This window comes from Prionailurus bengalensis, chromosome A1 (genome assembly GCF_016509475.1).
Source record: "Prionailurus bengalensis isolate Pbe53 chromosome A1, Fcat_Pben_1.1_paternal_pri, whole genome shotgun sequence".
NCBI lineage: Eukaryota > Metazoa > Chordata > Mammalia > Carnivora > Felidae > Prionailurus > Prionailurus bengalensis.
This window is the reverse complement of record NC_057343.1, coordinates 85,512,143-85,539,322: the sequence shown is the minus strand read 5'-3', so window position 1 is coordinate 85,539,322 and position 27,180 is coordinate 85,512,143. Positions and strand designations below refer to the sequence as shown.

Genomic DNA, 27,180 nt, shown 5'->3' with positions numbered 1-27,180 from the left:
AAACTAAAAGGCAGCTGATGGAATGGGAGAAGATATTTGCAATGACATATCAGATGAAGGGTTATTATCCAAAATCTACAGAAAACTTACAAACTCAACACCAAAAAAAAATAATAATAATAATCCAGTGAAGAAAATATGCAAAATAATGAGTAGGCACTTTTGCAAAGAAGCCATCCAGAAGGCTGACGAGACACATGAAAGGATGCTCAACATCACTAATTACCAGGGAAATAAAAATCAAAACCACAATGAGATATCAACTCACATTGTTAGAATGGCTTAAATTAACAATCAAAAAGAAAAAACAACAACAACAACAATAGGTGTTGGTGAGAATGCAGAGAAAGAAGAACCCTCTTACACTGTGGGAATGCAAACTTGTACAATCACTGAAGAGAAGTATGGAGTTCCCACCAAAAAACTGGAAATAGAACTACCCTATGATCCAGCAATTGAACTATTAGGTATTTACTCAAAGGATACAAAAATACAGATTTGAAGGGATACATGCTCCTCACTATTTATAGCAGCTTTGTCTTCAATACCTATACTATGGGGAGAGCTCAAATTTCCATCTACTAATAAGTGGATAAAGAAAATGTGATATATCACAAAAACACTCCAAGTACTAAGTAGTCAATATACACCTTATTGAATTAATTAATTTTTATTTAACAATCTTATATGTGCTTTGTTCAATTACCTGAAAGATTTCTCAAGATAAAGTAGCCATGTTTATTTGAATCTCTTTACTTATTATTGGTCTGCTCATGTCTTCAGTTTCTTTATCAGTCAGTCTTGGTATGTTGTATTATTCTAAGTTATTCAATTTGTTGGTTCATTATTCTTCTTAGTATTCTCTTATGATCCTTTGTTTTTATGTGACATTGGCTGTGTCTTGTCTTTGATTTCTCATTTTATTTGAGATTTTTTTTTTCTTAGTGTAGGGAAAATGGCTTGTTAGTGTTGTTTATATTTTTCCTTTTTTTTTAGGTTCAGGTGTAGAATTTAGAGATTTGTCACTTACATAACATACCCAGTACTCATCATAATATGTGCTCTCCTTAAAACCTATCACCCGTCTAGTCCATCCCCAACTTGCTCCCTCCATCAACCTTCAGTTTGTTCTCTATCATTAAGAGTCTCTCATGGTTTGTTTCCCTCTCTCTTTTTCCCCCTCCTATATGTCCATCTGTTTTGTTTCATAAATTCCACATGTGAGTGAAATCATGTGGCATTTGTCTTTCTCTGACCTCTTTTGCTTAGCATAATACACTCTAGCTCCAGCCATGTCATGGCAAGATGACATTCTTTTTGATGGCTGATTAATCTTCTTTTTCCATTCATAAGTCAATGGGCATTTGGACTCTATCCATAATTCGGTTTTTGGGGATAATGCTGCTGCAAGCAATATGGTGCATGTATCCCTTAGAATCAGTATTTTTGTATCCTTTGCATAAATAGCTAGCAGTGTAAATGTTGAGTTGTAAAGTATTATTTTTTTCCCACTTTTTGTGGAAACTCCACACTGTTTTCCAGACTAGTTGCTCTAGTTTTCATTCCCACCAATAGTGTAACAAGGTTCGTCTTTCTCTGTATCCTCATCAACACCTGCTATTTCCTGTGTTGTTAATTTTAGCCATTCTTATAGATGTGAGGTGATATCCCATTGAATTTTCATTTCTTGTCTTGATCTTAGTGGAAGATATTTAGCTTTTCACTCTTGAGTATAATGATAACTGCTGGCTTGTCATATATGGTCTTTATTAGGCTAGGGTACATTCCTTATACCTAGTTTATTGAAGTTTTTAATCCTGTAAGTGTCTTGAATTTTTTCAAAAGCTTTTTTTTGCATTTACTGATGTTATAATTTTGATTTTTATTCTGCTAATGTGTGTCCCCTTTATTGATTTATATATTTTGAAGTATCATTAAAAAACACAGATACATCCCACTTGATCATGATGTATAGTCTTTTTAAAGTACTGTTGGATTAGATTTGATAGATTTTGTTGAGGACATTTGCTTCTGTGCTCATTATGGATATTGGCTTATAATATCCTTTCATTATATTTTTCATGTCTGGCTTTGAAATGAGTATAATACTGGCTTTTTAGAATTTATTTGGAAGTATTCCTTCTTTAGTTTTCTGGAGATTTAAAAGGTTTGACATTCTTTAATGATTGGTAACATTTCCTTATGAAACCATCTAGTCCTGAAATTTTGTTTGTTTGGGGTTTCTTGAATACTAATTCAATTCATTACTAGTAATTTGTCTGTTCAAATTGTCTACTTTTTCCTGATTCAGTTTTGGAAGATTATATGCTTTTAGAAATTTATCAATTTCTTTTATATTGTCCAATTTTTGGCATATAATTGTTATAATATTCTCATATAATCATTTTTTAAATTTAATTCCAATATAGTTAACATGAGGTATTATATTGGTTTCAGGTGTACAATACAGTGATTCAACTATTCTGTACATTACTCGATGCTCATGGTGATAGTGTACTCTTTAATTCCCTTCACCTATTTCACTCATCCCCCTACCCATACAAATATTTATATTTCTGTGGTATCAGTTGTAATGTCCCCTCCTTCACTTCTAATTTTGAATCTTCTCTTAGTATACCTAATGGTTTGTCAATTTTATCTTAAAAAATCAGTCCTTTTATTTTTTCTACTCTTTTTCTATTTTCTTATTGATTTATCTATGCTCTATTTTTTTTTCTTATATTCTTGCTTTTCTTAACTTTGGGCTTAGCTTATTATTTCATAGTTTCTTGAGGTATAAAGGTAGGTCGTTTATTGAGGTCTTTCTTCTTTTTAATATAGGAGGTGATAATTACAAATGTAAGATCTAAAACTGGTAATCCCCAGAAGAAAACATAACTTGAAAGCTTCATAATGTTGATTTTGTCAATGATTTTATGGATACATTACTTAAATCACTAAAGCAAAAATAAGAAAGTGGGGCTACATCAAACTACAAAGCTTAAGCATAGCAAATGATACAATACCAGAATGAAAAGCAACCTATAAAATAAGAGAATATATCTGTAAAGTGTATATCTGATGAGGAGTTAATTTTCAAATATGTGAGGAATTCATACAACTCAGTAGCAAAACAAAACAAAACAAGACAATACAATACAAAAAGCAAATACCTCAAATAAAAAGTGTACAAAGGACTTGAATAGACTTTTATCGAAAAAAAATACAAAAGACCAACAAATATATGAAAAGATGATGCTCAATATCACCATCATGAAATTGCAAATCAAAATCCTACTGTTATATTACCTCACATCTGCTAGAATGGCTATTAACAAAATTATCAAAAAGAAAAAAAAAGATACATTTTGGTGACAACATAGATAAAAGGAAATCCTTATACACTGTGGATGTAAATGTAAAATTGTACAGCCAATGTGTAAAACAGTATGAAGATTTCTCAAAAAAATAAAAAAAAATAAATTTAACTTATACCCAAGAGTCCAATGTCTTTTTAAAGATTATCAAAATAATTAAACCATAGTGTCAAAAATACCTGCACTCCCATGTTTATTGCAGTGTAATTCACAATATTCAAGATATGGAAACAATTACAATGCCATTTTTTGGATAAATGGAAAATGAAAATGTACTATATTATATACAATGCAATGTTATTTAATTAAAAAATGAATAAAGCCCTACTATTAGTTACAGCATGGATGGTCCTAGACGACATTATGGGAAGTGTAATAAGTCAGTCACAGAAAGAAAAATACTAACTAATTCTACTATTATGAGGTATCTAAAATAGTCCAACTCAGAAGGGGAAAATAAAATGGTGATTTCTAGAGAATAAAGAGCTGATTGGAGGTGATAGGTATGTTTATTAGTTCAATTGTAGTGAGAGTACCATGAATGTACGCATATATCCAAACTCAGCAAAAGGTATCCATTATATATGTGCAGTATTTTGTAAAAAATGTATCAAAATTAAATAAAACTAAATGAGAGAGAAAATGTGGTTATCAAGCAAACTACCACTTTGAGCTACTGGAACTCAACCACCAGAGAATTATTTTTTTTAACTTTATAATTTTAATTCCAGAATATTTAACATACAGGGTTATATTTATTTCATGCATACAATATACTGGTTCAACAATTCTATACATTATTCAGTGCTCATCATGACAAAGTGTACCCATTGATCCTCAGCTGCTATTGCACCCTTCACTCCATCCACCTCCCCTCTGGTAACCATCAGCTTGTTTTCTATAGCTAAGAGTCTGTTTCTTAGTTTGCTTTTTTTTTTTTTTTCATTTGTTGATTTTGTTGTTGTTTCTTCCAAGATTTTATTTTAACTCAAGTTAGTTAACATATAGTGTGGTATTGGTTTCAGGAGAGAATTTAGCGGATTCTTCACTTACATATAACATCCAGTTCTCATCACAAGTGCCCTCCTTAATATACATCACCCATTTATTCTATCCCCCCACACACACACCTCCCCTCCAACAACCTTCAGTTTGTTCTCTATAGTTAACAGTTTCTTCTGATTTTATCCTATTTCTGTTTTTATCTTATTTTATTTTCCTTCCCTGTCCCTATATCTATCTCCCTTGTTTCTTAAATTCCACACATGAATGAAATCATATGGTATTTTTCTTTCTCCGACTGACTTATTTCACTTGGCAAGATATCTTCTGGATCTATCCACATTATTGCAAATGGCAAGATTTCATTTTTTTTTTTTATTCCTGAGCAATACTCTATTTATCCATTCATCGGTCAATGGACATTTGGGCTCTTTCCATATGAGTGGTATAATATATTATTTGTCTTTCTCCAACTTATTTATTTCATTTAACACTATAGTCTCAAGCTCCATCCATGTTGTTGCAAATGGAAAGTTTCATTCTTTTTTTATGACATAATAATATTTAATTGTGTATATACACCACAAGTTCTTTATCCATTCATCTATTGATGGACACTTTGCTACTTCCATAATCTGGCTATTGTAAATAATGGTGCAATAAACACAGTGGTGTATATATCTCTTTGAACGAGTGCTTTTGTTTTTTGGGTAAATATCCAGTGGTGCAATTATTAGATAATAGGGTAGTTCTATTTTTTTTTTTTTTTTTTTTTTTTTTTTTTACATTTTGAGGAAACTCCATACTGTTTTCTATAGTGGCTGCATTACTTTCCATTGCTACCAACAGTGCATGAGGGTTCCTTTTTATGCACATCATCACCAATACTTATTTTTTCGTCTTGCTGATTTTCCCCATTCTGACAGGTGTAAGGTGATATACTATTGTAGTTTTAATTTGCATTTCCCTGATGATCAGTGATGTTGAGCATATTTTCATCTGTCTGTTGGTCATCTGTATTTACAATTTGCAGAAATTTTTTTGCACAAATATTTGCACAAATATTTACAATTTGCAGAAATGCCTGTCCATGTCTTCTGCCCATTTTAATTGAATTATTTCTTGTTTGGTGTTGAGTTGTATCAGTTCTTTATATATTTTGGATATTCATCCTTTATTGGATATGCCATTTGCAAATATATCCTCTTATTCAGTAGGTTACCTTTCAGTTTTGCTGATTGTTTCTTTCACTGTTCAAAAGCTTTTTATTTTGATATAGTTTCAATGTTTTTTTTTTTTTTGCTTTGTTTCCATTGCTTCAGGAGACATATCTAGAAAAATATTCCTGTGGCAAATGTCAGAGAAATTACAGCCTGTGTTCTCTTGTAAGATATTTATACTTTCAGGTCTCACATAGAGGTTTTTAATCTATTTTGAGCTTATTTTTGTGTGTAGTGAAAGGAAGTGGTGTAGTTTCATTCTTTTGCATGCACCTGTCCAATTTTGCCAATACCATTTGTGAAAGAGACCATCATTTTCCCATTGTATATTTATTTCTCCTTTCTCAAAGATTATTTTCCCATGTAATTGTGGGTTTATATCTTCATTTTCAATTCTATTCCATTGATCTAAGTGTCTATTTTTATGCCAATACAATACTGTTTGGATTGCTACAGCTTAATAGTATAACTGAAAAGCTGGAATTGTGATACCTACAGTACTGTTTTTCTTTTTCATGATTTCTTTTGTTATTTGAAGTCTTTTCTGGTTATATACAAGTTTTATAATTATTTTAGTTCTGTGAAAAAATGTTGTTGGAATTTTGAAAGGGACATTATTAAATCTGTAGCTTGCTTTAGGTTGTATAGATATTGTAACAATTTTAGTTCTTCCAATCCATGAGCATGGCATGCCTTTTTTTTTTCTTTTATCATCTTGAATTTCTTTCACCAATTTTATACTTTTCCAGATTCCAAATATTTTACTTATTTGGTCAAGTTTATTCTTAGATGTTTTCTTTTTTTTTTTGGTGCGATTATAAATTGGATTGTTTTCTTAATTTCATTTTCTGCTGCCTCATTATTTAAGTATAAGAATGCAGCTGATTTCCGTTCATTGATTTTGTATAGTGTGATTTGTCTGAATTCATTTATCAATTTGAGTAGTTTTTTCATGGAGTCTTTCAGGGTTTCTCTATATAGCATCACAGCATCTGCAAATAGTGAAGGTTTTACTTCTTCTTTACCAATTTTATATTTTTATTTTATTTTATTTTTCAGATTCTTATGACTAGGATTTCAAGTACTTTGTTGAATAAAAGGGGTAAAAGTGTACATCCTTGTCTTGTTCTTGATTGTAGGGGGAAAGTTCTGGGTTTTTCACCATTGAGTATGATATTATCTGTTGGTTCATCATATAAGGCCTTTATTACATTGAAGAATTTTCCCTCTACAATATGTGGTTGAAAGTTTTAAACATTTATGGGTATTGTACTTTGTCAAATGCTTTCTCTGGATCTATTGAAATAATTATATGGTTCTTACATTTTCTTTTATCATTGTGATGTATCACATTGATTGATTTCCAAATATTGAACCATACTTGCAACCCTGTAGTAAATCCCACTTGATCATGGTGAGTACTCATTAATGTATTGTTGGATTTGGTTTGCTAGTTTTGTGAGGATTTTGTGTCTATGCTCATCATAGATATCAGCCTAAAATTTTTTGTTTGTTTGTTTGTTTGTTTTGTTTTGTTTTGTTTTGTGGTGCTATATTTATCTCATTGTAATATCAGGTAAAACTGAACTCATTGAATGCATTTGATAGCTTTCCTTTCTCGTATTTTTGGAATAGTTTGAGAAGGATAGATACTAACTCTTCTTTAAATGTTTGATACAATTAACCTGTGATTCTGTCTGATCCTGAATATTTGTTGTTGGGAGGTTTTTTGTTTGTTTGCTTGTTTCTGAGTCAATTTAATTGTGAGTAATTTGTTCAAATTTTCTATTTCTTTCTGCTTCTTTTTGTAGCTTATGTTTTTAGGAATTTGTCCATTTCTTCCTCCATATTTTCCAATTTATTGGCATTTAATTTGTCACAATATTCCCTGGTAATATTTTGCATTTTTGTGGTGTTGGTTGATATTTCTCCTCATTCATTTGAATTATTTGAATCCTCTCTCTGTCTCTCTCTGTCTCTCTCTCTCTCTTTATCTCTCTCTCTCTGTCTCTCTCTCTGTCTCTCTTTATTTTGTTTTATGAGTCTGGCCAGAGGTGTATCAATTTTATTGATCTTTTCAAAGAACCAGTTGCTGGTTTCTTTGATCTGTTCTAATGTTTCTTGTTTTTTGTTTTGTTTTGTTTTGTTTTCATTTCTATTGTTTTAAATTTCTATATCATTTATTTTTTTCTATTTTTGATTATTTTGTTCCTTCTACTGGATTTGGGTTTGATTTGTTCTTCCTTTTGTAGGTCAAGTAAGTGCAAGGTATGTTGCTTACTTACGACTCTTGTTACTTTTTGAGGTAGGTCCTTATTGCTATTAATTTCCCTCTGATAAATACTTTTGCTACTTCCCAAATATTTCGGACCATTTTCTTTACATTTTCATTTGTTTTCATGTATTTTTTTTATTTATTCTTTAATTTTTTGGTTGACTCGTTCATTGTTTACTACAATGTTATTCAATCTTCTTGTATTTGTGGTCTTTCCAATTTTTTTTATTGTTTTTTTCTAGATTTTTAGTGTTATGTTCAGAAAAAATGTATGGTATTATTTCAATAGTTTTGTGCTCACTGGCAGTTTTGCATGGCCTAATATATGATCTATTCTGGAGAATGTTTCATGTGAAGTTGGAAAGAATGTGTATTTTATTGTGTTAGGGTGGAATTTCTGAATATGTCTGCTAAATTCATTTTGTCTAATGTGTCTTTGTTAAGCTACTGTTGATTTTCTGTTTGGATAATCTGTCCATTGATGTATGTAAAGTGTTAAAGTACTCTACTAGTGTTGTATTGCTATTGATTATTTCCTTTGTTTGTTAATCTTTTATATATTTCCGTGTTATCATATTGAGTTCATCAATATTTACAATTGTTATATCTTCTTGTCAGATTGTCCCCTTTATTATTATAAAATGCCTTTCTGTGTCTCTTGTTACAGTCTTTATTTTAAACTATATTTTGCATGATGCAAATATTGTTACCTTGGCTTTCTTTGATATCTGTTTGCATGACAAAATGTTTCCCCTTCCCCTCAATTTCAGTCAGCATGTTTCTTTAGGTTTGAAATGACTTTTTGTAGGCAGCTTATAGATTGTCCTTATTTAATTATCCACTGTGTCACATTATGTCTTCTGGTTGGACCATTTACTTTATTTACATTCACAGAAATTATTGATAGATATGCATTATTACTAATTTGTTACTTGTTTTATTTGTTTTTGTAGTTTTTTCCTGATCCATTCTACCCTTGTTCTTTTCAAGGTTTGTTGACTTTCTTTAGTAATATACTTGCATTCTTTTCTCTTTATGTTTGCATATTACTGGTTTTTCATTTGTGGATAACATTAGCTTTGTATATACTATCTTCTGCATATGGCAGTCTATATTAAGTTGATGATTACTTAAGTTTGAACCCATTCTTTACTCCTCTCCCTCCCTCCCAAGTTGAAGGTATATGGTGTCATATTTTGTATATTTTTTGTTTTATGAATAATTAGTCCCTTGACTGATTTTATTTTAATAAATGTTTATTCACTTTTGAGAGAGAGAACATGAGCAGGGGAGAGGCAGAGAGAAGGGCGACAGAAGATCCAAATCAGACTGCACTGATAGCAGTGAGCCCAATGTGGGGCTTGAACTCACAAATTGTGAGATTATGACCTAACCAAAAGTTGGACACTCAACCAACTAAGCCACCCAGGCATTCCATCTTTTGACTGATTTAAAAAAAAAAAAAACAAAACCTTATTTTTAACGTTCCTGTGTTTTTTACTTTTCATATCTCATTTATGACCTTTCCTTTCCACTCAAAGTGTCTCCTTTAATATTTCTGATAGGGGTGGCTTAATGGTCATAAACTCATTTGGATTTTGTTTGTATGATAAAGTATTTATATCTTCTTCTATTCTGGATGATAGTCTTGCTTAATAGAATATTCTTAGCTGCAAATTTTCTCCTTGCAGCACTTTGAATATATTATACCCCTCCTTTCTGGCCTGAAAAGTTTCTGCTGAAAAATCTGCTGATAGCCTTATGGGGTTTCCCTTGGATACAATTGTCTTGTGTTTTCTTGCTGCTTTTAATTTTTTTTTCCTTTTCACTGTTTTTCCATTTTGAATATTATATGTCTTGGTATGGTCCCTTTTTGGCTGATTTTGTTGGGGGATCTCTGTGTCTCCTTCATCTGAATATCTGTTCCTTTACCCTGGTTAGGGAAGTTTTTGGCTAATATTTCTTCAATTTAATTTTGAGCTCCCTTTTCCCTCTCTTCTTTTGCTGAGATCCTTATAATATAAATGCTATTATGCTTGATAGATTCACTGAGTTGCTTAAGACCATTCTCAATTTTCATATTTTTTCCTCTCATTTGTTAAGCTTGGTAATTTTCCATTACTCTTGTTTTCCAGATCACTATTTTTTTTATGTTTCATCTAGACTCCTGTTTATTACATCAAGTGATTTTTTTTAAATTTTATTTATTGCTCTGATTGGTTTGTTTTTATCTCTTCATTAAGAGTCTCACTAATGTCCTCCACTTTTTTCTCCAAGTCCACTGAGTATCTTCATTATCATTACTTTAAATTCTTTGTCTATTTCACCCATGTCTCTTGCTGTGGTTTAGTCCTGAAAGATCACAGAAACAATGGAAATAATCAGTGAGAGTAAGAGCTGATTCTTCCAAAAATATAAGCTAGACTAAGAAAAAAAGAGAAAACCTTAAAATATGGGAAATGAAAGAGGACACATTATAACTGACTTTATAGAAATATATATAATCATAAGAGATACCACGAACAATTGTATGCCAGCAAAGTACATAACATAGAAGACATAAATCCACTTCTAGAAATACACAACCTACCAAAACTGAATCAGAAAGAAATAAAAAATCTGAACAGACTAATAAGTAATTTTTTTACAAGAAGTAGGAGTTGCTGGTGGCCATGAATAAGGAGGGGCAGTGTCAAGATTCTTATGAGTACAGAGTCCACAATTTGTCCAAGGACCATGATTAGAGTTTTATTTGATTCCACAGCTCTCTGAAATGAGCTGCTCTAGCCACTATGTCTTCAGATTCATCCATAATAAACGTAGTAAACCTCACTTCTTGAAAATGTGGATCTCCTGGAAGCCAGGGAGCTTGAACTTGACCTGTATAGGACCTCAGTCTCATGCTCCTTGTTCTACATCTTCCTGTAGATGGACACGGTGACATGGTTAATGTTAATGGACACACCTTCACCACTGTGCCCTAGGGATTTCCAACAGTACCCGGCATATCTGTCTATAGCCAGTCAGCCCCAGCACAGGACATTTTGTTGATACAGATGATGTGGAAGGGGTAGAGAGCTACACTGGGATATGAAAAACATCTTTCCCACAACTTTTCACAATGTACTTGCTGTAAACAAATGCAGGCAGCCTCCAGGGCTTCATAGGACAGTTGCACATATTCATCTAACACCCTGTGGTCACATAGTGGGAACTCATTGGGAACTTTTGCCTTCTTCTGCCCCAGGTCAAAAATGCAGAAATTAGTATAAGGGACACCTCTACAGAAGTGAGACTTTGGATATGGCTTGTTCTTATAATATTGATAATACCAGGTAGGGCAGAAACACATGGCAACACCAGGATCTTCAGTGGTGCACCAAGGAAAAGAGCAAGAGATTTAATCAGTAATCAATTCACAAAACTCCATGGACAGATGGCTTTATTAGAGACTTCTATCAAACATTTAAAGTACAATTTGTACCATTCCTCCCCCAAATCTTCCAAAATACAAAGAAGGAGGGAATACTTCCAAATACATTGTAAGAAGACAACATTACTTTGAAACCAAACCCAGATAATGATATAACAAGAAAAAGAAAACTAGCAAACATATGCATCTGATGAATATAGTGCAAAAGTTATAAGCACAATATTAGCAAACCAAATTCAAGAACACATTAAAAGTATTGTAATCCACGACCAAGTAGTATTTATCCCTAGGATATAAGGATGATGCAATATATAAAATTCAATAAATGTAATACACCACATCAATATAATGAAAGATAAAAGTCACCTGCACATCTCAATAGATCCAGAAAAAAACATTTGAAAAAATACATAACATTTTGTGTAGAAATCCTTAGCAGATCAGGTATGGAAGGAACATAACACAAAAAAGACCATATACACCAAACCTACAGCTACATTATACTCAATTGATAAAAATTGAAAGCATTTCTTGTAAGACCAGGAAAAAGATAAGGGTTCCCACTTTTACTGCTCTTATTCAATGTAGCATTGGGAGACTAACTAGAGCAATATGGCATGAAAAAGAAATAAAATTATCCAAATCAGAAAGGAAAAAGTAAAACTGTTTCTAGTTTCTGATGACATGATCTAGTATAGATAAAACCTGAAGGATTAACCAAAAAATGGAATTAATGACTTCAATAAAGTGATAAAATACAATATTAACATAAAAAATTCATGGCAATTATTTTCACTAATGATGAAGCATCTCAAAAAAATAAAATAAAAGTATCCCAATCACAATATTCTCGAAAACAATAAAATGTTTAAGAATAAATTTAACTAGTGGAATGAGAGATGTACAATGAAAACTACAATATTTTGTGGGGCTCCTGAGTGGCTGAGTTGGTTAAGTGTCTGACTCTTTATTTCAGTTTAGACCATGATCAAGCTCTGTATTGGGCTCTGTGCTTAGGTCTCTTGGGATTCTCTGTCTTCCTCTTTCTCTGCCCCTCCCTTACTTTCACTCTCTGGCTCTCAAAAAATCAAAACAAAACAAAACAAAACTACAGTGTTTTGCTTAAAGAAATTGAAGAAGACACAAGCAAATGGAAAGACATCTCATATTCACACACTAGAGTAAATATTGTTAAAATTACCATACTACACAAAGCCACCTACAGACTCAAGAAAATTTCCATCAAAATAACCAAAGATTTTCTTCACAGAAGTAGAAGAAACAATTCTAATATGTATGTTGAACCACAAAAGACCATAAATAATCAAGGCAACCTTGAGAAAAAACAGAACAAAATCAGAGACGTCATATTTCCTGATTTCAAAGTATGCTACAAAGTCATAATGATAATAAAAATCAAAAATAATTAAATAAATGGAAAAATATTTCATGCTTATGGATAGAAAGACTAAAGACTACCAAGAATTCAGTTCTTCCCACTTAATATATATATTATAGAGAGAGAGAGGCTCATTCAAAAGATTTTGCACAGGTAAAATATCCAGTGTAGCCAACACAATATTGAAAGAAAAAGAACAAACTTACTTGCTTTCTAGACTTACTATAAAGCTGCAGTAATAAAGACAGTGTGGTATTAGCAAAAGAGTAGACAAATAGATCAATGGAATAGAATAGAGAACCCGGAAAGAGACCATTATATGTATTATCACCTGATCTTTGACAGAGGAGCAAAGACAATTCAATGAAATGAACATAATCTCCTATAAACAAATATGGGTAAAACAATAAGACCTCCAGTTGACATCCACATGCAAAGTAATAATGACAATAATAATAATAATAATCCTGTGAAGATTCTTTGCCCTTCACAAAAATTAACCCCAAATGGATCATAGCAGTAAATCTAAAATATAAAATTGTAAAAACTTCTGGAAGATAACATAGGAAAAAACTTTATGGTCTTGGGTATAGCAATGATCTTTTAGATACAACACCAAAGGCACAATCCATTATAGAGACATAAGTAATAATTGATAATCTGGACTTCATTAAAATTAAAACTTCTGTACAAAAGATAGTATCAAAAGAATTAGAATACAGACCACAGATTGAAAGAATATACTTGCAAAGACATGTCTAATAAAGGACACCATGTACCATGATTTGTCTTCCTATTACCCAGTGTAGAGGGGGCAAGAATCTTTCTGGGTCCCTTGGAATGTGGTGGTAGATTCCACTCCTTGCATAGAGGCACTTTTGTTCCTAAATGGATGCTGAATTTTAATTGTTAAAAAAGAGACACATTATGATGCCATGATACTAACATAATTGGAAAACAACCACAAACTTAGTGAATTTTGTGGTTACTTTGTATCACTAACAATCATAAAAATATATTTTCATACAATTATCTTCTTGTAAAGTAAATTACAATATAAGTAAGATATCACAATCTCATTTTGTCAAACTCAGAGAGTCTTTGATTGTGCTCTCTATCCCTGTAAATTATTGTTACCACCTTTAATCATTAGTCATTTCCTTGTTTGGAAAGTACATTATATGGTTACCTTACATAAAAGCTGATAAGATTTCCTTTTGGTAATTATTTTTTAACTTTTTTATTGCCTTTCATCATTGTTATCCACAAGCCGTATGAAATTATTGTTTTACTGAGATATGAGTCATGTTCAGACAAGGTTGCATGTGGGCTACTACATGCATTTACTTATGAATATACATATGTATGTGCATGTGTGAGTGTGTGTTGTTTGGGGTACTGTTAAAAGATATCAGGATTAATCTTACAAAAATTGACTCTATCTTTCTAATTCCTTAGACATAGTTTTTAATTAGTACACATATTGAACCTCAGGAGGACCAACTTTTGTTATCCTTCTTAAACTTCACCCCATTATCAGTGTTTGCTCTCCAAGGAAAAGTTACTGATTAAAAGTTGAAGCCCCATTAATAAATCCCCAGAAGCTTTACTAGAACTGAAAGGCATGGAAAATACAACAATCTACCTTATTACAGAGTCTTGAGTTCTAAGCTATTTTCATATACTCCATTAAGTTATATTCTATATTAATAAAAGATGATATTAATAGCCAGAAACTACCCTACAAGCAGTACATGGCAACACAAAAGAAACTCACCCCAAACGCGTAAAGATAGAGATTTTAGCAGTCTTTTTGTAAGAAATATTGACAGAGATGCTACAGGTCGTTCCAAAATATATTTGTGGCACATGTATGTAAAGAAACAGAACAAAACACTTTGTAAACTCACTGTCTTGAATGCTAGAACTATACTTGATTTTCTAAGAACTTACTACATTTTTTTGCAGGGAAACCTTTCCTTGTAACCTATTCATAGCTGCATAATAAATATTTTTATTTTTCTGTTTTTATTTTGTTGTTGTTGTTTTTTGTTATTGTAATATAATTTATTCTCAAACTGGTTTCCAGACAATACCCAGTGCTCATCCCAACAAGTGCCCTCCTCAATACCCATCACCAAATTTCCCCTTTTCTCCCCACCCCCCATCAACCCTCAGTTTGTTCTCTATATTGAAGAATCTCTTATGGTTTGCCTCCCTCCATCTCTGTAACTTTTTCCCCTTCCCCTCCCCCATGGTCTTCTGTTAAGTTTCTCAGGATCCACATATGAGTGAAAACATATGTAATCTGTCTTTCTCTGCCTGGTTTATTTCACTTAGCTAATACGCTCCAGTTCCATCCATATTGCTACAAATGGCCAGATTTCATTCTTTCTCATTGCCAAGTAGTATCACATTGTATATATAAACCACATCTTCTTTATCCATTCATCAGTTGATGGACATTTAGGCTCTTTCCGTAATTTGGTTATTGTTGAATGTGCTGCTATAAACATTGGGGTACATGTGCCCCTGTGCATCAGCATTCCTATATCCCTTGGGTAAATTCCTAGCAGTACAAGTGTTGGTTCATAAGGTAGTCCTATTTTAATTTTTTGAGAACCTCCACAATGTTTTCCAGAGTGGCTGCACCAGTTCGCATTCCCACCAACAGTGCAAGAGGGTTTCTGTTTCTCCACATCCTCGCCAGCATCTGTTGTTTCCTGAGTTGTTCATTTTATCCTCTCTAACTGGTGTGAGGTGGTACATCAGTGTAGCTTTGATTTGTACTTCCCTGATTAAGAGTGACTTTGAAGATCAATTCATGTGTCTGTTGGCCATCTGGATGTCTTCTTTGCAAATGTTTCTATTCATGTCTTCTGCCCAATTCTTCACTGGATTATTTGTTGTTTGGGTGTGGAGTTGGTGAGTTCTTTATAGATTTTGGATACTAGCCCTTTGTCTGATATGTCATTTGCAAATATATTTTCCCATTCTGTTTGTTGCCTTTTAGTTTTGTTGATTGTTTCCTTTGCAGTGCAGATGCTTTTTATCTTCATGAGGTCCCAATAGTTCATTTTTGCTTTTAATTGCCTTGCCTTTGGAGATAAGTCAAGTAAGAAATTGCTGGGGTGGAGGTCAGAGTTTTTTTTGTTTTTTTGGGTTTTTTTTCCTGCTTTCTCCTTTAGGGTTTTGATGGTTTCCTGTCTCACATTCAGGTCCTTTATCAATTTTAAGTTTGTTTTTGTGAATGGTGTAAGAAAGTAGTCTAGTTTCATTCTTCTGCATGTTGCTGTCCAGTTATCCCAGCACCATTTGCTAAAGAAACTGTCTTTTTTCCATTGGATACTCTTTCCTTCTTTGTCAAAGATTAGTTGGCTATGCATTTGTGGGTCCAATTCTGGGGTCTGTATTCTATTCCATTGGTCTGTGTCTGTTTTTGTGCCAATACCATACTGTCTTGATAATTACAGCTTTGTAGGAGAGGCTAAAGTGTGGGATTGTGATGCCTCCCAAATTGGTTTTCTTCTTCAATATACTTTGGCCATTCAAGGTCTTTTTTAGTTCCATACAAATTTTAGGATTGTTTGTTCTAGCTTTGAGAAGAATGCTGGTGCAATTTTGATTGAGATTGCTTTGAATGTGTAGACTATCTTGGGTCATATTGACATTTTAACAATGCTTATTTTTCCAATCCATAAGCATGTAATATTTTCTATTTCTTTGTGTCTTCTTCAATTCATTTCATAAGTTTTCAGCATACAGACCTTTTATATCTTTGCTTAGGTTTATTCCTAGGTATTTTATGGTTCTTGGTGCAATTGTAAATGTGATCAGTTTCTTTAGTTCTCTCTCTGTTGCTTCATTATTGGTGTATAAAAATGCAACTGATTTCTGTACATTGATTTTGTATCCTGAGACACTGTTGAATTGATGTATCAGTTATAGCAGTCTTTTGGTGGACTCTGTTGGGTTTTCTATGTAGAGTATCATGTCGTCTGTGAAAAGTGAAAGTTTGTCTTCTTCTTTGCCAATTTTCATGCTTTATTTTGATTTTATTTGTCTGATTGCTGATGCTAAGACTCCAACATTATGTTGAACAACAGTGGTGACAGTGAACATCCCTGTCATGTTCCTGATCTCAGGGGGAAAGCTCTAATTTTTCCCCATTGAAGATGATATCAGTTGTGGGATTTTCATAAATGACTTTTATGATGGTAAAGTATGTTAATTCTATACCAACTTTCTTGATGGCTTTTATTAAGAAAGGATGCTGTATTTTGCCAAATGCTTTTCCTGCATCTATTGACAGGCTGATATGGTTCTTATCATTTCTTTTATTAATGTGATGTATTACATTGATTGATTTGTGAATGTTGAACCAGCCCTGCATCCCAGGAATGAATCACACTTCATCATTGTGAATACTTCTTTTCATATGCTGTTGAATTAGATTTGCTAGTATCTTGTTGAGAATTTTTGCATCCATATTCATCAGGGATATTAGTCTGTAGTTCTCCCTCTTTTTAATTTAATTTAATTTAATTTAATTTTAATTTTATTTTTAAATTTTATTATTATTATTATTATTATTATTATTAATTATTTTTGCTGAGTCTCTGTGTGGTTTGGGAATAAATGTAATACTGGCTTCACAGAATGAGTATGGAAGTTTTCCTTCCCTTTCTATTTTTTGGAACAGCTTGAGAAGGATAGGTATTATCTCTGCTTTAAATGTCTGGTAGAATTCCCCAGGCAATCCATCTGGTCCAGGACTCTTATTTGTTGGGAGATTTTTGATAACTGATTCAATTTCTTCGCTGGTTACTGGTCTATTCAAGTTTTCTATTTCTTCCTGTTTGAGTTTTAAAGTGCGTGGGTGCTTAGGAATTTGTCCATTTATTCCATGTTGTCCAGTTTGTTGGCATATACTTTATCATTTTATTCCCTGGTAATTGCTTGTATTTCTGAGAGATTGGTTTTAATAATTCCATTTTCATTCATGATTTTATCTAGTTAGGTCCTCTCTCTTTTATTTCTGAGAAGCCTGCCTAGAAGTTTACCAATTTTGTTTATTTTCCAAAGAAAAACACAACTCTTAGTTTCATTCATCTGTTCTACTGTGTTTTTTTTTATTCCATATTGTTTATTTCTGTTCTGATCTTTATTATTTCTCTTCTTCTGCTGGATTTGGGGTGTCTTCGCTGTTCTTAATTCCTTTAGGAATGCTGTTGGATTTTGTATTTGCTATTTTTCTTGTTTCTTGAGATAGGCCTGGATTGCAATGTATTTTCCTATTGGGATTGTCTTTGCTGCATCCCAAAGGGTTTGGATAGTTGTATTTTCAGTTTTATTTGTTTCAATATATGTTTTAATTTCTTCTCTAATTTCCTGGTTGTCCCATCAGTTCTTTAGTAGGATGTTCTTTAACCTCCATGCTTTTGAAGTTTTCCATACTTTTTCCTGTGGTTGATTTCAAGTTTCATAGCATTTTGATCTGAAAGTATGCATAGTATGATCTTAATTCTTTTATATTTATTGAGCCCTTTTTGTGACCCACTATGTGATCTATCTTGGAGAATGTTGCATGTGCACTCGGGAAGAAAGTAAATTCTTCTGCTTCAGGATGTAGAGTTCTAAATATATCTATCAAGTCCGTCTGGTCCAATGTATCATTCAGAGCCATTGTTTCTTTACTTATTTTCTGTCTAGATTATCTGTCCATTGTTGTAAGTGGAATATTGAAGTCCCCTGCAATTATCACATTCTTACCAATAAGATTGCTTATGTTTGTGATTCATTGTTTTATATATTTTTGTGCTTCTGAAATCAGTGCATAGACATTTATAATTGTTAGCTTCTCCTGATGGATATATCCTGTAATTATGATACAATGCCCTTCTTCACCTCTTGTTACAGCCTTTCATTTAAAGTCTAGTTTGTCCAAAATAACTATGGTTACTACAGCTTTCTTTTGACTTCCAGTAACATGTTAGATAGTTCTCCATCCCCTCACTTTCAATCTGAAGGTGTCTTCAGGTCTAAAATGGGTCTCTTGTAGACAGAAAATAGATATATCTTGCTTTTTACCATTCTTATACCCTGTGTCTTTTTATTGGAGTATTTAGTCCATTTACATTCAGTGTTATTACTGAGAGATATTGATTTAGAGTCATTGTGTTATCTGTAGGTTTCATGCTTGTAGTGATGTCTCTGATACTTTGTGGTCTTTGCAGCATTTCACTTGCAGTGTTCCCCTTAGAATCTCTTGTAGGGCTGGTTTAGTGGTGATGAACTCCTTCAGTTTTTGTTTGGGAAAACCTTTATCTCTCCTTCTATTCTGAATGACAGGTTTGCTGTATAAAGGATTCTTGGCTGCATATTTTTCCTGTATATCACATTGAAGATTTTCTATAATTCATTTCTGGCCTGACTAGTTTAGTAGATAGGTCTGCTACTGCCCTTATGTGTCTACCTTTGTATGTTAAGGCACATTTGTCTCTAGCTGCTTTCAGAATTCTTTGTTTATCCTTGTATTTTGCCAGTTTCATTATGATGTGTCATGTAGAAGATTGATTCAAGTTACATCTGAAGGTATTTCCCTGTGCCTCTTGGATTTCATTGTCTGTTTTCTTCCCCAGATGGGGGAAGTTCTCAGCTATGATTTGTTCAAGTATACCTTCAGCCCCTTTCTCTCTCTTTTCTTCTTCTGGAATTCCTATGATACGGATATTGTTCTGTTTGATAGAGTCACTTAGTTCTCTTATTCTCCCCTCATGATCCTGGGTTGTTTTTATCTTTCTTTTCCTCAGCATCCTTTTGTTCCCATCATTTTATCGTCTAATTCACCTATTCTCTCCTCTGCCTTTCCAATCCATGTTGTGTCCACCTCCATTTTATTTTGCATCTCATTTGTTTTGCATTTTTTTATTTCATCATGACTATTTTTTCAGTTCCTTTATTTCTACAGATATAGATTCTCTGCTGTCTTCTATGGCTTTTTAATTGCTAGCAATTAATCTTATGACTATTATTCTAAATTCTTGCTCAGCTTAATGCTCATATCTGTTTTTATCAATTCTTTAGGTTTCACTTCTTCCTGGAATTTCTTTCTTGAGGAGAATTCTTATGTTTTATCCTTTGAGCTAGTTTTATGTCCCTAATAAGTTATTTAAATCTTATTATGTTCTTTGCAACTATGAAAATTGCTATATTAAATGGGCACGGGGTCATACACTGTCCAGGGCCTGGCCCTTCAGGAGTTTTTTTTTTTTTTGAGAGTATTGCTCTCTGTTGTTGTGACTTTAGTTATTTTATTTCCCTACTCGTAATGATGTTTTGACCCCTCCACCAGTTGTGCTTTGATTTGTTCCTTGAAGTATCCCTGAAAATGAAAATCAACAGACAAACAAACAGGAAACAAAAACATGCAAATACACAGACAAATAAAACAAGCAAACAAACAAGCAAAAATCCAAAATCAAAAAACTAGGAACACCAGCTACCTGTAAAGAACAGGTGGAGGTGGTGCTGATGGAAGAACACATATAAAAAGAGAAATGGCAGGGCAGGGAATAAGAAAACAAAACAACAACAACAACAACAACAACAAAAACAAAAACACCAATGACTGGGGCAGAGAGACTAAATGGCTTAATCCAGAGAGAGAGAGAAAGGAAAATAAAGAAGGATTTTGGGAAAACAAACAAAGATAAAGTTACCCAGACTGAGAAATATAGGACTTGATTGCTCAAAATTGAGAGGAAGGAAAGAAGGAGGTGTAGAACATATATGAAGAGAATGGATTAAATATGTCTGCTTTAACAAATCAACAACCAAAGTAAGCAGCCTAGAGGATGGAAGAGATAAGGAGAAGATGAATAATATACCTAAATAATAAGAACTATCCTAGAATTAATCCAGGAAATGCAGCAGCACTGGAGAAGGGGGCTGTCTGGTGCCTCAGCATCTATCCTGCTCTAGTAGACAGGCAGTTACCTGGCAAAGAGGGGTGTGGTTTGGTGTAGGCTGGTGCTGTCTCCACTGTGAGCCCTGCGTACTGATCCCTGAGGCCCCACATTGGTGGTGGTGGGGATAAAAATGGTGATGGACTAGTCTCTTATCCATGGACCCGATGGACTCCATTCAAGTTGTCCTCGCTGTACCTTGGGTGCAGATGTTGCAGACTGTCTCGCTCCACCCTTGCCCTGGCACTTGGCTGGGATTCAAACTCCCACTCCGTGCACCCCTGCACTGTGGAAGCTCTTCTTTATGCTGCCCAATATGTGGCCCTGGCTGGTTTTGTCCTGTGCCGCAGCACTTCAGGGAGGTGACTGCTTTCTCTCACTGTGGACTGTGCTCTGACTTACCACTGAACCCAGGGGTGCTCCCCTCATCCCCAGGTGTGGGAACAGGGCAGCCGGCCCTAGTCCAAAGAAATTCCCACAGTTAGAGATGAGATCTCTCTCTGTCCCAGTCAGAGGCTTTCCTCATGTCTAGATACAGTCTTTTGCTTCCACAGCTGTTCTTTCTCTTCCCTTTGTCTCTCTGCAGAAGGTATCCCTTCTCTTCCATTCCTATGCACCCCATTTTATTTCCCCCAGTTCGCAATCACCCACCTGTAACCCATCAGTTTGTCTCAGTGTCTTCCTGTTAGACTCAGCCTCTTTTCCTCCCAGACCCTCAGGGCTCAAAGTCCTTTGGCTTAAGCCCTTCTTTGAGAAATGTGGAAAGTATGGATCACCCTACTTCTCCACCATGCTTGGATCACCCTACTTCTCCACCATGCTGGCCTTCTATTTTTCTTTTTTTTAATTATGTGTGCAGAAAATAATGTTTAAGTGACTTTAAATTGTGGTATTATGTGCTCTAATCCTAGACTGTGCTATTTGTTTTAATCTTTTAAATTTATTTTGTATTTAAAAAAATAATGTTTATTTATATTTAAGGAGAGAGAGAGAGAGAGAGAGAGAGAGAAAGAATACAAGCCGGGAAGGGGAAGAGAGAGGGAGGCAGAATCTGAAGCAGACTCCAAGCTCTGAGCTATCAGCATAGAGACAAACTCAAGGCTCAAATTCATGAGCCATGAGATCATGACCTGAGCCAAAGTTGCATGCTTATCCGAATGAGCTGCCCAGATGTGCCCATGTGCTATTTTTTTTTTAATGATCACACTCTCCATGTAAATAGAAAATGAAAGACATGATATTTGGGGTAAATAAGGTAGACATTATATGAAATGAGGAATTATCCATTAAGAAATAGTAGGATAAGAATATCCATCAGTTGAATATAATTTTATTTTTTCAATTTTTTTACTATGAATATACATAATCATTTTACAGTTTAATTTCAATTGGTCAAATACAGTTATAAAATATAACACATGGGAAATAAAAATAGCATTGTCCATAAATTTATGTAGGGAATCTTACATATAAAATCATATTATAATGTACAATTAGATTTTAAAAAAATGACATTTCATTCAACAAATAGAGACTACACAGGAACTTGGCATTAAGGGAAGAAAATGAAAAATGCTAACACTTCCTGTATTTATACAAAGAAATATTCAAATTCAAAAACCATGAAATTTTGCCATTTGCAACATCGTGGTTGGAACTACAGTGTATCATGCTAAGTGAAATAGCCAGAGAAAGACAAATATCATATGATTTTATTCATATGTGGAATTTAAGAAACAAAACAAGGAAACTTGGGTGGCTCAGTCAGTTAAGCATCCAACTTCAGCTCAGGTCAGGATCTCGTGGTTCATGAATTTGAGCCCCACCCATGTCATGCTATTTGTTGACAGCTCAGAGCCTGTAGCCTGATTCGGTTTCTGTGTCTCCCTCTCTCTCTGCCCCACTTCCACTAGTACTCTGTCTCTCTCTCAAAAATAAACATTATAAATTTAAAAAATAAATAAACACAGATGGGGATGCTTGGGTGACTCAGTCGGTTGAGTGTCTGACTTCGGCTCAGGTCATGATCTCACAGCTCATGGGTTCGAGACCCACATCAGGCTCTGTGCTGACAGGTCAGAGCCTGGAGCCTGCTTTGGATTTTGTGTCTTCCTCTCTGCCCCTAATCCGCTCGCATTCTGTCTCTGTCTCTCTCAAAAATAAATAAACATTAAAAAAAATACAGATGAACAGGTAAAACAAACAAATAAAATAGGGTAATGGAAGGGGGAAAAAGAAAAACAAAGAGGATTCAAACCATAAGATGCAAATGCAGAGAACAAACTGGGTTGCAGGATGGCATGTGCGTGAGAGGATGGATTAAGTGGGTGATGAGTATTAAGGAAGGCACTTGGGATGAGCACTGGATATTATATGTAAATGATGAAACACTAAGTTCTACTCTTGAAACCAATACTACGCTATATGTTAACTAACTTGAATTTAAATGAAGAAAAACATTTAAAAATTTTTTTTAAAAATGCATATATGCTTTGAGGACAGTGTAGAGTTCAACCAAGACACCACGGACTATTTTCACTGAGTTTTTGGTGTGTGTGTGTGTGTGTTGCTCACTCTGCAATTCCATTTAAATTTTCTCTTTTTGACATGTACACTTGGTAAATTCTCATTTTTCATGGCTCAACATAAGTGACTTTTAACAAAGAAGTTTTTCTGTTGGTCTTTCAGTTCACTAGGACTTTCTTTCCCTGTGCTGCAGTTAGAAATCAGCATGTACTTTCTGATGAGTTAGATTATGAGGTTTCTATGGAGACTCAATATTCTTTGCATAGTGTAAATAAATTACTTAATGGCCATCAAAAAAAACATGAGGAAATAAAATAAAACTTGCAATAAAATTTCAGGTTTAATGTTTTGGATCAAAGAAGGTAGAATTTACAGCAAAGTACTTTTCCAAAGAAGACATCTAGATAGCCAACAGACACATGAAAAGATGCTCAACATCATTCATCATCACGGAAATACAAATCAAAGCCACACTGAGATACTACTTCACACCAGTCAGAGTGGCTAAAATTAACCACTCAAGAAACAACAGATGTTGGGAAGGATGTAGGGAAATGGGAACCCTCTTTCACTGTTGGTGAGAATGCAAACTGGTGCAGCCACTCTGGAAAACAGTGTGTATGTTCCTCAAAAAATTAAAAAAATAGATCTACCCTCTGACCCAGCAATAGCAGTGTTATGAATTTACACAAGTGATACAAGAGTGCTGATGCATAGGGGTACTTGTACCCCAATGTTTATAGCAGGACTTTCAACAATAGCCAAATTATGGAAACAGTCTAAATGTCCATCAACTGGCAAATGGATGAAGAAGATGTGGTTTATATATACGATGGAACACTACTTGGCAATGAGAAAGAATGGAATCTTGCCACTTGTAACAACGTGGATGGAACTGGAGCATATTTTGCTAAGTGAAATAAGTCAGGCAGAGAAAGGCAGATACCATATGTTTTCACTTACATGTGGATCCTGAGAAACTTAACAGAAGACTATGGGGGAGGGTAGGGAGAAATAAAGTTACAGAGAGGGAAGAAGGCAAACCATGAGAAACTGCTAAATACAGAGAACAGGCTGAGGGTTTATGAGGGGGGTTGGGGAGAGGGAGAAATGGGTGGTGGGCATTGAGGAGGGCACTTTTTGCGATGGGCATTGGGTGTTGCATATAAGTGATACATCATGGGAAACTACCCACAAAACCAAGAGCACACTGTGTACACTGTATGTTAGGCAACTTGACAATAAATTGTATTTAAAAAAAAGAAAGAATGATGGAGAAAGTGACGATTGATTTAAATTCTGCTATACTCATCTTAAATTCATGTCTGGAAAAGGCATTACTTAAGAAATTACATAAGTTTTAAGGAATGTCATGACACATTCAAAACACTAGAATTTGATAGAAGTATCAGGAATTATCATTTACAGATAAAGAGCTGAATCATATGTTGCAATAACTGGGAAACATCCAGAAACTGTGAATTAAAAAAAAAAGGAAAGGAAATGAAAGGAAAGAAAAAAAATTACACTGAAGTTTCATTATTTGTTTAATTTGTTTATATTTACTAAATCATAGAAATATTATCTAACATTAGTGAAATGGTGTTTTAAGTAGACAGAGATTGAATAAAGTAAATAAAGAGGATGCTATGGGGGTGCCTGGGTGGCTCAGTTGGTTGGGCATCCAACTTTGGCTCAGGTCATGATCTCACAGTTCATGGGTTTGAGCCCCATGTCAGCCTCTGTGCTGACAGCCCAGAACCTGGAGCCTGCTTAAGATTCTGTGTCTCCCTCTCTCTATGCCCCTCCCCCACTCTCACTCTGTCTCTCTGTCTCTCAAAACTAAATAAACATTAATTTTTTTAAAAAGAATGCTATGACATTTGATTAATAAAGAAAAAAATTATATTTTACAGTTATTGAATTTTAAAATATAGAGGCTATGTGAAAATGTAGAATCTGAAAAGCTGCCTTGAAATTTTAATTTCACTTTTCTCACAAGTTAGACTTGCATGTTGTAAAATAATGTATCATTATGTAGCAATATTTAATACAAGTAAAATTCATTAACAGTCATGAAAAAGAGGGTCACAATTGTGACTGTCAGAAATGAATGATATATTTTCAATAATTGTAACATAGAGTCACACAAAATTGTAATTAAGTTTTTAATGTCAGTTTTTAACAAGTATATCAATATATAAAAATTCTGTTTACTGGAATCTCAAGAAAGCATCATTTGCCTTGAGACTCTGGCCATCTTTCTAAGACTCTGTTCAAAGCCCCATTCACTTCCTTGTTCCTCAGACTATAGATTAGTGGGTTCAAAGCAGGATTGATGACAGCATAGAAAAGGGAAATCAATTTATCACCCTCAGCTGAATATAGAGACTTAGGTCTCATGTACATGAATATACCTGTCCCATAATAAATGGTAACCACAGTGAGATGGGAGCTGCAGGTAGAGAAAGCCTTTTTCCTTCCCTCTGTTGAGTGCATCCTCATCACAGCAACCAGTATGCGTAGGTAAGAGAGAGTAATTAGGAAGAAGGGGAGCAAGAGGGTACCAGATGCACCTATAACCATCATTGTCTCCTGCAGAGATGTATCAGCACAGAACATATGAAGAAGAACAGGTACTTCACAAAAAATATGGTCAACAATATAAGGGCCACATAAGGGAAGTATGGTGAAGTAGAGGGGCACCACTGAAGCAAAGAAACTGATGGTCCATGCTCCCAGAATGAGCTGCACACACATAGACCAGTTCATAATAAGCAGGTATCGCAGAGGGTCACAAATGGCCACATAACGGTCCAGAGCCATGATTGCCAAAATAATGCATTCAGCTGCTCCCATCAACAGGGAGATATAGGTCTGGGCAAGACAGAATTCATAAGAGATAACTTTCTTAGAGGCAAGGAGGTTGGAGAGCATCTTGGGGACCACAGTTGTGGTGTAAAATATGTTCACAAAGGCCAAGTGGCAGAGGAAAAAATACATGGGTGTCTGGAGACAGGAATCAATTACCACTAAAATGATAAGAGCTATGTTTCCAAAGAGATTGACCAGGTAGACCACAGAGAAGAGGAAGAAGAGGGGAATCTCAGCTTGAGGGTGATTTGAAAACCCAACAAGAACCAACTCGGTGATGGTGCTGAAATTTTTCTGAGCCATGTTGAGTGATGATGTGAGCAGAAGAAATATCCTTTGAGAATAAACAATTATGGTGAAAAAACAAAGACACACCAATACTTTAACATTATCAATATACTATTGCAGGGTGTGTATTTAATAACTTAAGGACTAAATTATCCTGGTTTTGAAAACTTCCTTACATTCATGCATTGATAAAGTAAGTTTGAAAAATTATTTCATATGTTATAATAAAACATGTTTCCATTCTAACTCCAAAAAAATCATTAACACAAAAACATAAACATGTGCACACAGATACAAACACACACATACAAATTATGGATAAATTTTTGGTTGCTCCTGTACAGACATGGCTTACATGTACAGACCAAGTTTTTAAGAAGTGCTGACTTTTTACCTTAACATTGACTATTTGGAATATGGAAGCTTATAAAAGGACCTTTCATAATTTTCTGAGATGGTTGTCAAAATGTGAAACAACCATTTTAAGATATCTTAGATGAAGTCAGAGGACTTTAGTGAGTTTGTTAAACTCATTAATGTAGCAAAGATGAATATAGAATTTAGATAACTTGATTGTAATCCCCACATGCTGGTCACTGTTCACGTTTCCAATGCAGAGATGAGAGCCTCACTTGGCTTTACACAACTTTTCATTACAAGAATATGTTATGTAGGCTTCAAGGTTTAGATAAAAATAAAGGCACATATTAGTATAGACTTACTCGTAATTCAAACTTCAACACAATGAAACAAAATTATATGCCTTTGGCATGAGAAATAAATGAATTATCCAAATTATTTTAATTTTCACCAGTTACA

The 27,180-nt window shown here is 34.1% G+C and overlaps 1 protein-coding gene and 1 pseudogene across 1 annotated transcript; both read right to left on the bottom strand.

Annotated features, from left to right (window-relative positions):
* Positions 1 to 10,622: 10,622 nt before the first annotated feature.
* LOC122478995 lies at positions 10,623 to 11,226 on the bottom strand (annotated as a pseudogene).
* Positions 11,227 to 25,434: 14,208 nt separating this feature from the next.
* Positions 25,435 to 26,376, bottom strand: LOC122478988 (olfactory receptor 2A12-like). The gene has a single exon (XM_043572861.1). It carries the CDS (start codon positions 26,374 to 26,376, stop codon positions 25,435 to 25,437), a length of 942 nt encoding a protein of 313 aa, XP_043428796.1.
* Between the last annotated feature and the right edge of the window lie 804 nt (positions 26,377 to 27,180).